The sequence below is a fragment of the Nanorana parkeri genome, unplaced genomic scaffold, assembly GCF_000935625.1.
Source record: "Nanorana parkeri isolate BGI_ZX_2015 unplaced genomic scaffold, ASM93562v1 scaffold158, whole genome shotgun sequence".
NCBI classification, from domain to species: Eukaryota; Metazoa; Chordata; class Amphibia; order Anura; family Dicroglossidae; genus Nanorana; species Nanorana parkeri.
This window is the reverse complement of record NW_017306426.1, coordinates 1,470,714-1,484,719: the sequence shown is the minus strand read 5'-3', so window position 1 is coordinate 1,484,719 and position 14,006 is coordinate 1,470,714. Positions and strand designations below refer to the sequence as shown.

The 14,006-nt window shown below is 41.3% G+C and overlaps 1 protein-coding gene across 3 annotated transcripts in view; it reads left to right on the top strand.

Annotated features, from left to right (window-relative positions):
* The window catches only part of RNF130 (ring finger protein 130), a 240,657-nt gene that overhangs the window by 195,296 nt on the left and 31,355 nt on the right, over positions 1-14,006 (top strand). For all 3 annotated transcript variants that reach the window (XM_018554435.1, XM_018554436.1, XM_018554434.1), the window contains exon 7: positions 9,592-9,796. In XM_018554435.1, the coding sequence (XP_018409937.1) occupies positions 9,592-9,796 (205 nt within the window). The remainder of the gene's footprint in view (positions 1-9,591; positions 9,797-14,006) is intronic.

Below are 14,006 nucleotides of genomic sequence, written 5' to 3'. Positions count from 1 at the left end.
TCGCTCCCCAGCCTCTATAGCCTCCTATTATTTCTGCGTATGGGGGAGCATGTTACTCACTTTATGTGACAGGGCAACCAGTGCTGTTACTTGTGTAAGCTGTGACTCTGGTGACATATTGCTTACACCTTTCTCAACCCATTTGCCATTGTGTTGGCCAGTGGTGCAGACAAAATGAATAAAAATGGCAAAAAATGCTGGTGGATCAAGAGAAATGTTTTGCTATTTTTTTCTACATATTCACTGGTTATTTGCAGTATAACAACCAAGGATGCTGTGTCGGCCACCATTGTCCTTGCAACAAGTCATCATAGGTTGCTAGGAGGCAGGCAGGTGGCACGTGAAGTGTCCTTGGTTGCCCCTCGCCTGCCCCTCTCCATGTACACCAGGGACCATTTTACCTAGTTGCATGAGAGTGAGGAGAAATTCTTCTCTGTCGTTCTTGTAATGGAATGATATTAGATCATGCTATATTTACTACTGTATGTACAGCTGGTTGCAAGGTTCTTCCTTTCAATGATCAAGGTTTTCATATTGTCTCCATGTATTGACATGCATAATAGTGGTACATGGAATATACTGTATACTAGATGTATTTTGGATAAATGAACTACTGTTCAGGGTCCTATTGAAGGTGAAATTATTAAAGGAGTTGTCCCAGCATAAACTATCCTGCTGAAACATCAGCATTGTAAAAGGAATACATACTAGAGTTGTTCTTGATAATGCAAATAAAGCTTACTTGAAAACATCCCTTTTATGTAGTGAGCGCTGCTTTCTCTCTGCCCTTCAACGTCCTGCAACAACGTCCTGGATTTCCAGTGTGCTTTGCATCTCTTCCCCTGCTGCTTCACATGATGCAATCTTGATTTCTCAACACCATGAGCCTTTGTTCTCTGAAGACTGTCTCCTGCTCTACGTTCCTCAGCATTCTCATGTATTCTATAAACTTAGACCGCTGCCGCAGAGAAAGAGAGAAGCTGGAAGCATGGCCTAAGAACAAGCGGGTTCCAAGGATTGGGTGAGTATAACTTTTTTTTTTTTTTAAGCACCTAGACAAAAATAAGCTCTTCTTTAAGGGCCTCTTCACCACAACCAGTGCTTTCAGGGCTTGGTTCCGTGCCATGAACACACTGGATCCCATAAACTAACCTCGCTGTGTCCTGGGACAGGAGAGGGCATGGCGGTGCCATTCATTTCATACACATTTTTTTGTGATTGCACTGCTCTGGAATGCAGGGCATTGTGGTACCATGCCTTTTGGTGCAGGCAATCGCACTGCGGGTGGAAGGTGTGTCTGCTGTGCCATTGAAATGAATGGCACCACCATGCCCCTTCCTCAGAAAGGCTTTGTTTATGCGATGCAGTGCGTTCATGGCATGGAACCGTGCCGTGAACGCACTGGATGGTGTGAACGGACCCTAAAGATTTTATATACTTTTAATGAATGTCATGACTGACAAAAAAGGTTGACATACGCTGGCTTACCCAGTACTCTCCTTAACTCCAGGAGGCGAGTGAATAAAAATGAATTGTAAACTTCTTGGATGGGCTAAGTTAAAGTGAACCCCCAGATACATCAGTCTGTAACAAACAAAAACACACATGTAGACACTGATGGACAAACAGACATTATTAGCTCATTTCTCTGTTTGCTAAAGGTGGCCATGTACCTTACAACCTATTGTACAACTTTTTTTGTCAAGACATAGCACCCTTGTTTAATTTTCATTCAAAGAGCCCATCATGCACAGACCAATTTAGTTCGCAATTATCGTGCAGTTTTCATCTTGAGATTTTGGTTGTACGAACACGCCACTAATCCATCGATTTTTGTCTAACTAGATTAACATTTTCTAGCCTGCTTGAAAGATGAAAATCTGCTAGATGTATAGTAATTGAGGTTGTGCACTTCCCGTCAACTGCGGCTGAACATCGGCAGATAATTGTAAGGTGTTTATGGGCACCTTAAGTCTGCAGCAGAACCCACCTGCCAACCACTGGCCAAACGCCAGCCACGTGAACATGGGTGAAGTTTTCCTTGTCATTCTTAAAGGGACCCTTTACTATGAGGAATATGTGGGCTTTCATTCTTCTCAAATTGATAACCATTGATCCAATTGCTTCAATACTTAGGCTGGGTTCATGCCATCATGTAGCAGTAGCACGTGTTGTGGTAACTTACATTGTGTGCATTGATGTGTTGGAGTGTCATTTATTTAGAATGACACCTAAATGCAATAAGACAAAGGTACCTTGGTTGCCATGTTTTGCATTCCCGGAAAAGGGTTAGGTTTTGGTCATGCTGGGGTGCATTGACAGCTCATTCATAATGAATGTGTACCTTACTGACTCATTGACCCAATGCAAGTAGGCAGCAAGTAACATAAGAGCCAAGCCATAACACCTGATCTGCAATGAGACAACCAGATTAGCATTCAAGGCGAGAAAGTCACATTTTCAATTGAGTAGGTAGGTAACAACAAACCTACATAATGCAATAAAGACACCTTTGCTGTCCTGGAGGATGAAATTTTGCCCGGCAGGTACCCTTTGATATAACTCCCATGCAATCCAGGTTACAGATGTAGCTAAATAAAATGCATGCCCTAAAATCAGAAGATGTTCATACAGATGCTATATAGCTATGACTAAAGCTGGCCATACACTGTTATATTATTTTTCACTCAACCTGCGGGCTGAACAAAGAAAACATAACAGATTCCTCCATCAATGCTACGAGCGTTGATCGAGGAAACTCCCGCTGTCTTCATTATGGGTGCTATCAGAATACCCGAACGGAGCCGGCAGCTGATTGGCTGCCCACTGTTTGAAGATTTTCTGACTAGCTCCTTCGATCAGCTGTTCGAGGTATGCTGGTCAAAAGGGTGCCGGCAGCGACACCCACAGTATGAATTTCAGCCAGTTCATCAAGAAGCAGACAAAATTGGCATAGTTTAGCCTGCTTAAGGCTGTTTAACCACCTCCCGTCAATGGCTGTTCCTAAACGGCCGGACGGGAGCCTTATAGGAGCGGGAGGGCATCCTAAGACATCCTGCCCCTCTCCCGGCTCATTCGTGACGTCATGCGCTCACACAAGTGGGAAACTGTCCCTAGGTGACATTAGGGGTTTTAGAGACTCCTGATGTCTCCATAAAGAGTACCTGTCATATGAATTGGCTATCACATAGGGGATTTCTTAGTCCCCTATGTGATAGCAATAAAGTTAAGCATAAAAAAAAAGTTTAAAAAAAAATTAAAGCATAAAAAAAAGCTAAAAAAAAATGTTAAATAACACAGACATTTTTTTGAAAGTACCCTGCCCCCCACATACACATGCAAACATGCGTCGGGTGCGCCAACGTGCAAAAATTACGATTGCGCCCATTACGCCACACATATTACATATCGCCTCGATTTTGCGGCCGCGCGCAATTTTTAGGCTCGACATGTTTGGTAACCCCGTCTTTTATTTTTTACCAAAAAATTGGGATGATAATAAATGTTTCATAACATTTCATAGGGAAATAGTTTTTTTCCCCCCCAAAATGTAGGGTACTTTTTTTGTTATATACTAAAATTAAATACCACCAAAAGAAAGCTCTATCTGTCCCCCAAAAATTTTATAAAATTTATTTCAGTACAGCGTTGCATGACGGAATAAATGTCAGTCAAAGTACCGCAGCGCTGAATACTGAAAAATGGCCTGGACAGGAAGGGGGTTTAACACCCCGGTCAGCAAGTGGTTAAGGTACAAACATGTCAGTGGTTGCCTATGTATTGATACATAAAGAATAAACTAAAGTTTGGAGAATCTATGAGTGCCGATAATTGTTTATTGGATACAATTTACAGGCACTGAGCAAGAGGGAGTTTAATATAAGTAGAGTTGCCTCAAACTAAACCCCAAAAAATCAAACAATAAAGAATATATTGCAGTTAGGAATTCTTAAATGTGGTGGCTGCAATAGGTTTTTGGCTTTTTTTATTCCACCTGGTAATCCAGCCATTCCTGTTTCTGGGTGGCTCTACTCTACAGAGGAGAAACGTAGCTACCCTTGGACGGCAGCATAGTCATCCTGTGTAGACGGTGGCTTTAGATGCACTAGCGGATTTAGATAAACTTGACTAACAAAAGCCAAACTCCAGCTAACACTTAGATGTTACAGCAACAGTTTTTGTTTTCCTTTTGGGATAAAGGTTTTACATAAATAATAAAAAGCTGACCATTGAAAGCACCCTTGTCCGTGTTGAATGGTTTGTCTCAACCTTCTGATGTCCATTTTTGCTGGACAGTTTGGTCTGCTAAAGAAAAATAGCTACAAGTTAACAGACTTACTGGCCGGATCACCAGGTAAAAATAAAGGAAAATAAAACGAATACAGCCACCACATCTAAGAATTGGTAATCTGCAATAAATTAAAGTTTTGCTTTTGGGTTCAAAGACACTTTAAACTAAAGGCTTCTTTACACTTAAAATACTGAAAGTACCTGGCAACGCACCTAGAACCAGGGCTGGATTTTCCACAAGGCCAACCGTGACCTGGCCTCGGGGAAGCAGAGAGTAGAGGGGCAGCAGAGGTGTGGAATTCCTATCTCTCCAGACGCCCTGTTTTGGGCATCAGGGCTAATTGTACAACGGGGAAGCCGCCGCTTGTTTTCTACAAGTGATCTCAGTGATGTCACCAAGATCACTTATATGCAGCCTGCATACAGGGGGTGCATTGATGAACCTGGCATTGGACCAGCAGAGAGAGTAAATCCGGCCCTGACTAGAACATGCATGCACCGCACAATATTGTACAGACCATCAGCATGCATAATAACATGGTGCAATTTACACCCAAAAGGAGGCAAATCTTTGTATGTAGCAGTGTTCGTTATAAAACTGCTCTCTCTGATAAAACAACCATGTGCTGAAATACGTGACAAAATCCTTCTTGTAATCGATTTGAAACTACCCACATGAATGACCACACAGCAGCATCAATATAGTGCACTTTCCCATTCTTCATTCACTGTTTAAGGCTTTCGCGCGATCACATTACCACTTATCGTTTGCGTTTATGTAAATTGCAGCACTGTCTATGAATATGAATGGACATAATATAAAATGAGGTTAACCCTCAGTGAATTCTAATTCAGGAAATGACAGTGTATTGTCTATAAAATAGGAAAGCATTGAGCACAGCGACTGTAATATTGCTGGAAGTGCTGGTCTCTGGAGGAGAGCATTGCCTGAGGCACACGCTGTAAAGAAACATACCCAAGGTCACCGCGAGAGATGACAGTGGAATTCATATTGAGAAGGGTGATTGAGATCAGCTCACACTGGCACAGTCACATATCTGCTGCTCCTGAATTATAACAGAAGCAGAAATATTTAAAAAAAATATTAAACTTAAAAATATATACGCCTGTCTCTTGATCCACATAATTTCTCATTTCCTTATCGATCTACGGAATCTGTCTGTCTATTGTAACAAGGACACTCCACTGTAGACCGGAGGTGCAAGTCAGATGCAGTTTATTTGCTTTCAAAACGGTAGATAACATGAAATCCAACATAAATAGCTCGCTGTAGCATATAACAGATAAGGGCTCACCGACATCTGTCTCTCTTGCAGCACTGCTGCTCCGGCCTCAATCTTTAGGGCCATTGTCTGGTTCCTCCAGACAACGGCAATTAACATGCCAATCCTCTCAATATGGTTCGCAAACCCCGCAGCTCCCTGCTGCACTGGCCTCCACTGACTCCAGGGTGGAGCTCTCCTGACTCACAGGTGGGGCCCTGAACACATCCCAGCACACACTTCATGAGGGATGTAAACAGGTGCACAATCAGGTGCTGGTCACCACCAAAGCATGGACCCAGGAATGGAGATTTCTTCCCACCCAGAGCTCTAAGAAATCTCCTGGCTCCAGGATCCCAACCTTGATCCAGAAACCCAGAAAGAACTGAAAAGGCAGTTCTCTCCTGGTACCAGTAATGTCTTCCTGGAGCCACTCAGCCCCTCTGGCTGAGAACCCTGGGTGACTTTGAGGCCACCTAACACCGTGGTATTGCCTCACAATGCCACACTATCTATATATTATAAAAATGCTTTGACATGGTGTGGCAGTAACAAAGGGTCTCCTCTATAGTGACAGAAACCCTACCACCTGATATAAAATACATCAGTCAATGAGAATGATGTTAAGGTGATTTAGGGCTTGTATAGATGGGTGGTGTTTGAAGTGCACATCAAATGCAGGTCATCAGATCTCCATTTACTTCAATGGTTCAGTGTGGCTGATAGTTCTGAGGCTGCATATGACCTTCATTGTGCTGTGTTTCTTTGGATGCAGCAGGTAATATTCAGATGTGCTGGCACTGCAGGCAGAGCATGTGGAACATCGCCTTATGTTGTGTTGTGTTTTTGTCTGAATGCACCTGAGCAGTTCTACATTTGAATACAGATGGCATCGGACGTGGGTGCTGTTGTCAAATGCCGTTTGTAAAACATGTAGATACAAAATCACACAAGGAAGGATTTAGAAGCCTCAGGTAATTTTATTGACTTCAATATATTTTTTTTCAAGATAGAATAAACATACCTTTCAAAATTGAAAACCAGGACATCTTATAACCCTTTTGCTACCAGCCCTTTAAAACCACCTTAATAACGGGAGACTTGTGATCAGCTGTCCCCAGCTTACGAGTGTAAAAGGTGACCGGTAGCTGTCAGTGACAGCTCATTCTCTGTTCCGGGATTGAGCAGCACTTCCGGCACAGAACATTGGGCACATATATGCCACGGCTGGATGTTAAACTTCTTACGCTGCACATATGTGTGAGCTGGTCAGCAAGTGGTTAAAGCACAAATTAACCTTTGTTCAAATATCCCCCCTTCAAAGCCCCCCTCAATACATTCATCAGTGAAACCCCCAAACAGGCATGTACTTACCTTCGCTGACAGCTAAGGCCATCCATGCATTCTGCTCCTGCAGTACAGGTTCTAAAAAACAAAGACTACACACGACTTTGTGCAAAATCTTCAATAAAACTTTAATAAATGACTTGAAATACTCACAAAGGTACTTGAAAAATGGGTACTTGCAGAGCGCTGACATGATTCAAAACGCATCAGCTCGAAGTTCAACCGAGAAAGTGACAGAAGGTTTCTAAACAAGTCCTATAGTTGGCAAACTGCATCTGGTGTTTTGAGGGATCAATACCTGCATGGGTGCTGTGCTTTTCCCCGTATTTTAAAGTTTTTTTGCATTTCATGTGTTTTTCTAGCAACACCCAGATTGTAGCCTGTTGGGCCAAAAAAAAGTGCAGACCTGACCAATAAAAGCTCATGTACTTGTTTGAGCAACAAATGACACAATGTTCAGGTGTGAACAGGCACCATTGAAAATAATGGGATTCTTCATGTACAGCAAGTGGACGATAAGACGCTTAGGTGTGAAAGGGGGTTGTATGCTGTTAGCCAAATATCTTTATACTTCAAGTAGTTTATGAATAAAGTTTTATTAAAGGAGAACTATGAGGTGAGTGCTTTTCACTCACCTCATAGTTCTAAGCCGACCTGTGACAATGAGACTGTCACAGGTTGGCTCAGTAGATCGGGAGGTGTGGGAACACATACCAGGTTCCCTCACCTCTCGATCTTGTCACGGCTCTCTGCCGTGACAGGGGGAGGGGCTGAATTCCCCCCCCCCCCCTCCGATCTGCCAGCGCCGACTGGCGGAACGGATGGGGGAGGGGGCGGGTACAGCTGGCTCTGCCTCTAGGTCGGCCAGCCAGCTGCCACTCACGCAGCTGGGCGGATCCCGTCATCTACGCCGGGATCCGCTCCAGGTGCGGCGTCTCAGTATACCGCGAGCTGTAGCTCGCGGTATACTGAGCTTAGGGTAACGGGAGGACGCTAGTTTGTGTCCTCCCGTTACCCTAAGGAGAACTATGGGGAAAAACACTGACCCCATAGTTCTCCTTTAAGGGTTTGTTCACACCATGGCCATTGAGGTGCATTTTACTGCACACTCAAGTCTATTGTGGCTCAAATCAGTTAGTTCTCCTTTTTTATGGCTTGAAAAGAGAAAAGCTTGGCTTTGCATTTTTGTTAAGAATAACCGAACTGCTCTCTGTGAAGTGTCTAAATCCATCATCCTAGTCCGTGTCTAACTGTGTTTTAGCTTTTTTGGGGGGGCAGAACGTTTATACATCAGCCCCTTACTGTTAGTTTTGCTGTATTTGAAGATAAAGGTACCAGCAGCAAAAAAATGGTTATGATTGCACTACACTATTAGTTGGTGAACAGAATCTTACAGATTCCTCCATCCATAACAATTAGAGTGATATGAATATCCTACTGCGGCTATGTTCGATCCTTCGATTCACAAGTATGTGTTTGGTAAACTGACGATATCCTTATAATTTTCAGCATTTTTCCTATATATGTTTCAGAGAGCAATACTCTGCATATATTAAAAAAGCAATACTAAGCCTGTGCTACATGTATATTTTACACTATATTTGATGTTGAATTCTTTTTTCAACGTCAAATACAGTGTAAAATATACAGTATATAGGAAAAATGCTGAAAATTGTAAGGATATCGTCAGTTTACCAAGCACATAAAGGGCATCCAGTTAAACCTATGGGTGTATACTAGTCATTAAGAGAACGTGTACCCCTGTATGTTTAGTTATCTGAGGAAAGTAATCAATTCTTGAATGATTCAATACTCCAATACCACAGTGATAATACCATTGCTTGGGAAAGTGCATTCCACAACCGTACCACTCGAACAGAAAATAATCCCCTTTACAGTTTGTGGGTAAATCCTTTTTCCTCCAATTTCAAGTGGTGTTCTCTTGTCTTATTTAGTAAATGTACAGTGAACAGTTTACTGCTGATATTACTTTCACACGAGCATTCAGGTTGTCAGGTTTCCAACCCTCCGTTTGCAGATGAAAAACAAACAACAATGTATCTCTATGGAAGTGCAGATGAAAACTGATGACCATCAGTTTACTTCAGTGTGAGTTGAGGTCTGCAATTTGAGAAGGATCAGCTCTCTGTTTTAAATGACCTGGACTGATGTAAACTGATGATCAGTTTACATTAGTTCAGATTATGTCCGTTTTTTGGAACTGATACCGTAATACAGCATGGCAAGCTCAATGCATGCTGGGGGGAAAGCAAAGAATCATGGGAATTTACCATTTTAACAAAAGGTTCAAAGCACGTGTAAACTGAACTGACAACGGATGTGCAAACTGATGTAAACTGATTCGATTTTCATCAGTTTTTTTGTATCCATGAACCTTATCTGAACAGAATGAACACATTTACATTTTGCAATCTTTCCTTGTAGCTTAGGTCCTCCAGTCCCTTTATCAGTTTTGCTGCCCGTCGATGGACTCTCTCCAGTTCTGGGACCTCTTTTCTGTGGGATGGTGACCAAAACTGAACCATATATACAAGATGAGGCCAAACCAGCTATTCTCAGTGTATATTTGTTTTGTTTTGCCTGGAGTGCTCTTTTAAATAGGCACATAAATATTTATAATTTAGCCTATTTTGTTTTGTTAATTTTTCAGACTAATGTGCCATGCAGCGAGAATGTAGCATTCGATGTAGAGCGACTCACCAGAAGTCAGCCAAGCACACGAGGATCTGCACCAAGTGACCCAGTGGACGAGGGATCGCTGATTCTGGAATCACTGCGCTCATCGTCAATATCTCAGCTCCCGCTCGAAGGAGAGATCACTCCAAGGACTGGAGAAATCAACATAGCTGTGACAAGTAAGTCCGAAAGACAGAAGGAATGAACATTTCTCATCCCTTTGTGTTATCCTATTGACAGTCTTCCATTTTTGTTTTTGTTTTACATCCATTGCAAACATGACACTGGAATAGAATGCACTCTTCATGCACAAAGTGTACCTATCATTTTATATTGAACCTAAAGTGTATTTTTTTTTGCCAAAAACAAAGATGCATTATTGCATTACCAGTCCTAAAGTGTGGTGGCTGCATTCGTTTTCAGGCTAAGGACATTTTCAACCAGTACAGGAAATATCTGTTGATCTTGCTAGAAATGCAGTGACCTTGTGACTTCCTCTGGACTTAAGAATGCACAAAAAAAAACGTTTTCTTTGTGTAAACTACTAGTCCTATCAAGGCACCAGTAATGAAGATAAACAAAGATAGAAATGTTTGAAGTCAAGCCTGTGTGAGAACCATGGCTGCCCCCATAGATTATTATTAATATTATACAGGTTCTATATAATGCCAACAGTTTCCACAGCACTTTACAGTAAAAGGCAGACATTACACTTACAATACAAATCAAGATGGTAAGGAGGGTCCTGCCCTTTGCGACCTTACAATCTAAAAGGAAGGGGCAAGTGATACAAGAGGTGGTAGCTGTGTGGAGATGATTTGTTTGAGAAAGTGATAGTTCTGTGGGATAGGCTTCCTTGAAGAGGTGAGTCTTCAGAGATTGCCTAAAGGCTAGATACAATGGAGAAATGGGTGTAGACACAAAGGGACAGGAAATGTGTTATTGGCAGGATTACCGGGTAAAAAAAAGCCTGAAAAAAAGAAAACGAATGCAAAGTTTTGGGGTATTTTAACTGTACTAATTAGCTGTCGAAGTAATCCTATGCATGGCTATAATGAGAACAATGTCCGGTTGTTCCATAATGACTAAGCTCTGTCAATCGCTTACAAATGCCTTTTGTTATGCCTCTTCTAATGTGTGGCTGTAATAGAAATTAGTCAATTGGGAACTTTATATGTCAATACAACAATATAATTTTGCATAGTTTCGGTTTATGTCAGTGCAAATGAAAACAAAAATTTGAAAAACGCCGTACATCTCTGCAATACACGCACATGACTGCAGGTTCAGAAAAATACACCAAAAAACAGGAAGAAAATATATAAAAATGTGATGTGTAGGTTAAATGAAAAACAAGAGGTGGTACTGGACCGTCAACACTTATTCGATCGGTGTGGAGGAGCTAAACAGCGCTGTAAAAGCATTATGACTTTTTTTGCTTAATGTGGAGTTGGCAAAGTGGTACATTTATCGACCGGGAGATGCTGAAGTAGCTCAGAGCATTACCAAGGACTTCCACACTTCAAACACAGCCCTACAATCTTCAGTGCAATTTCAAACTAATATATAGGTAACTTAGCACACTAACCTATTGGCATCAACAACATCGAACATAAACATGGACATTTTGCACACTTCAAATGTCATGGATCTTCTTAGCAAATTATAGATTAAAGTAGAGTAGCCAAGCTACCTCATCACCCATCCTGTCCCCTTACAATAATTAATAGTAAAAGAAAAGCCCCAGATGACCTGTCTTGCAGAAAATGCTGCCTGGATGCCTTTCACATGACCAGATGCCTTGGCATTTGATGGAGAAAACGTAGGTGAAAGGGCATAATGTGCAGGCAGAGCCATATCGGGCTGTGCCTGAACTCATATCCTTCCGACCAAAAGATTTTGGTCACATCAGTGGCCCCATGAGAGCCCACAGCAGCATATTTTGCAGGATAGGCAAGTCTGATAAAGCCTTATCCATTCATTACTGAAAGGGGAGGAGAGTTAGTTTGCATTAACTGCAACATTGTGGAATAAATGGAATGGAAGAGAAATGCAATAGCACGCAGACGTGACCTGCTAGAATTTGTCCTCAAAGCAAATGATATAGGAGATTGCTAGAGACTGCCTGCTAATGGGAACCCCTGCAGTCTATACTGGTATATTTGACTTCGCCAGGAACAGCACTTGTGGACCACAGAGCCATGACAATGAGAAGGCAGATATTTGTGTTCATCAGTTTGTTTCAGGAGCAACATTTACCAAGACTCATTGAAAGCTGGAAAGCCAAAGACAGTGGTATTAATACTTCAAAATTAACTCCTATAGTGTTTCTACCTCACTGGATAGTCCTTGGAAAGACAAGATGTGGACAGTGTGGACTGCTTTGCTCTTCCAAGCCCTTGTAAAAGTGTTGTATGTCAGGAGGTCTGGATCTGATGCGTCACTCAGACTGGCTTCTACCTGGAATATTAAATGTCAGCCCTGTATAGGGCATGCTTCCTGCAGTAGTGAATCACAAGAAGACCATTCCTTATAGCACAGTGTTGTGCTCTTTTTACCATTTGTATGGTATGACCAAAATAAAAAATATATATGTATTTGTAAGAGTTGTTAATTATGTTTGTGTTGCATACATGTGTGTACTATAAAATCCTAAAAGAGAAAGATAACTTCTTTTTTTTTTTTTTCCCCGCATTAAATGGTATTGTCATCTTATATAGATGAACTCCAAATCCAGATGTGCATTTTCTTAACTGAGAATTTTGTGTTTTATTTTAGAATACATTAAAGAAAACATACACTTAGAGAACCATGTAGGCTTCCATTGCTGAATTCACCTCTTAAAATGCTAGTTGCCTGGTTGTCATGCTAAAGCAGTTGTTTTTTGCTTTTTTAATCAGATACATTTTTAGTGGCTTTTACAACTTTTATCATACAACAATAAAACTCTGCTTGTCCTCCCTCTTCCTCTCCCAAGTTCAAGATGTAAAATTGCATTATCTCTGGTCATTACAGGTGTACAATTAGGTACGTCATTTCAGATTATAGAAATAACCATTTATACAATAATAAGGGTCACTACTATTACTATGTCTTATATAGAAGGAGTTCTTTCATCTCTGCCTCTGTTGCTCCGAGGTACATACAGACACTACCGCCAATAAGAATTAGGAATTTTGATTTATCTGTTTTAGACAAGTGAGAGATGTCAAAAAGGTTGCGTCATCATCAGGATCTGATGGATATCTAGAGGTATACAGAGGTTTGTAAAAATTCTTAAAGTCTGTCAGTACAGCACATGTAGAGGTAAGCATGTTGCCATTTGATGTTATTATAGCACCTATATGGGTACTCTCAGATTGGGAAGTTACTTTAGTGGCCAGAAAGTAACCATTAATTTCTCCCTCGTTAAAATATTTGTTTGGTAAAAAAAAAGGGTTTGTTCTCCTCCTGACTTTACAGCCATCTAAGCTGTGGTTCAGGAAGGGATAAGTAATATATGCTCTTCCTGCAGCTTCCACTGCAGCCATTTAATTGCCTTCATTTCCTTTATTAAGAAGCCTCCAAGAAAGGTCTCAAGTGCATCCCACATTATGTCGGTCAGAGTAGATCCTCTGTTAAAATGTCTATTTGCTTGGGGTGAAGTTAACCAAAACATTTTAACTTTCCATCAAGGTCTGCCTATCGTGGTTGTAGGGCCCAAGGGTGAGTGGTCTGAAATACTTCTTGCGGTTAGGTTTCTTGAGGTGACATATGTTATTAAAGAGTTGCACAGTGTCATTTCTATCCTAAAGAGAGAGACGTACCTGCGGGAGAGAAACCGGAAAATTGTCTCTCATTGGGATGTTGAACTCCATACATTAATCAGGCACCTCTCTGCAGCTAACATTGCCAGATGGGTAGGCACAACCTCCGGGTTGTTCTGGTCTGTTGTAGATTTATCCAGTGCCAGGTTCATAATAGAGTTGAAGTCTTCAATAACAGGTGTTGTGAGGCCAGACTTATCCACCAAAAATTACATACAGTTTTCTGAACATCAGGTATGTAGGGTGGAAGAACATACACATGGCAACAATATAATGAACACTGTTGACAACAGAGTGCCAAAAAATATATCTTCCCTCCCTAACAATTTTCGTTCTTCTGTAGGTGACTGTAATATCTTTATGAACATTTATACTGATGCCTCTAGAATATGAAGTATGATATGAATGGAATTTAAGTCTGAGAAAAGATCTGTAAAGGATCTATTTTTAGACAGATCTGCAGACAGATAATTGAGGAGTGGAATTTAGTTTTAGTGCATGGAGGATTGCTCTCCATTTTATGGGTTTATGTGGACCCCTTAAATTAGACAAAACTATGGCAGTGTTTCTATTATCAGTTATT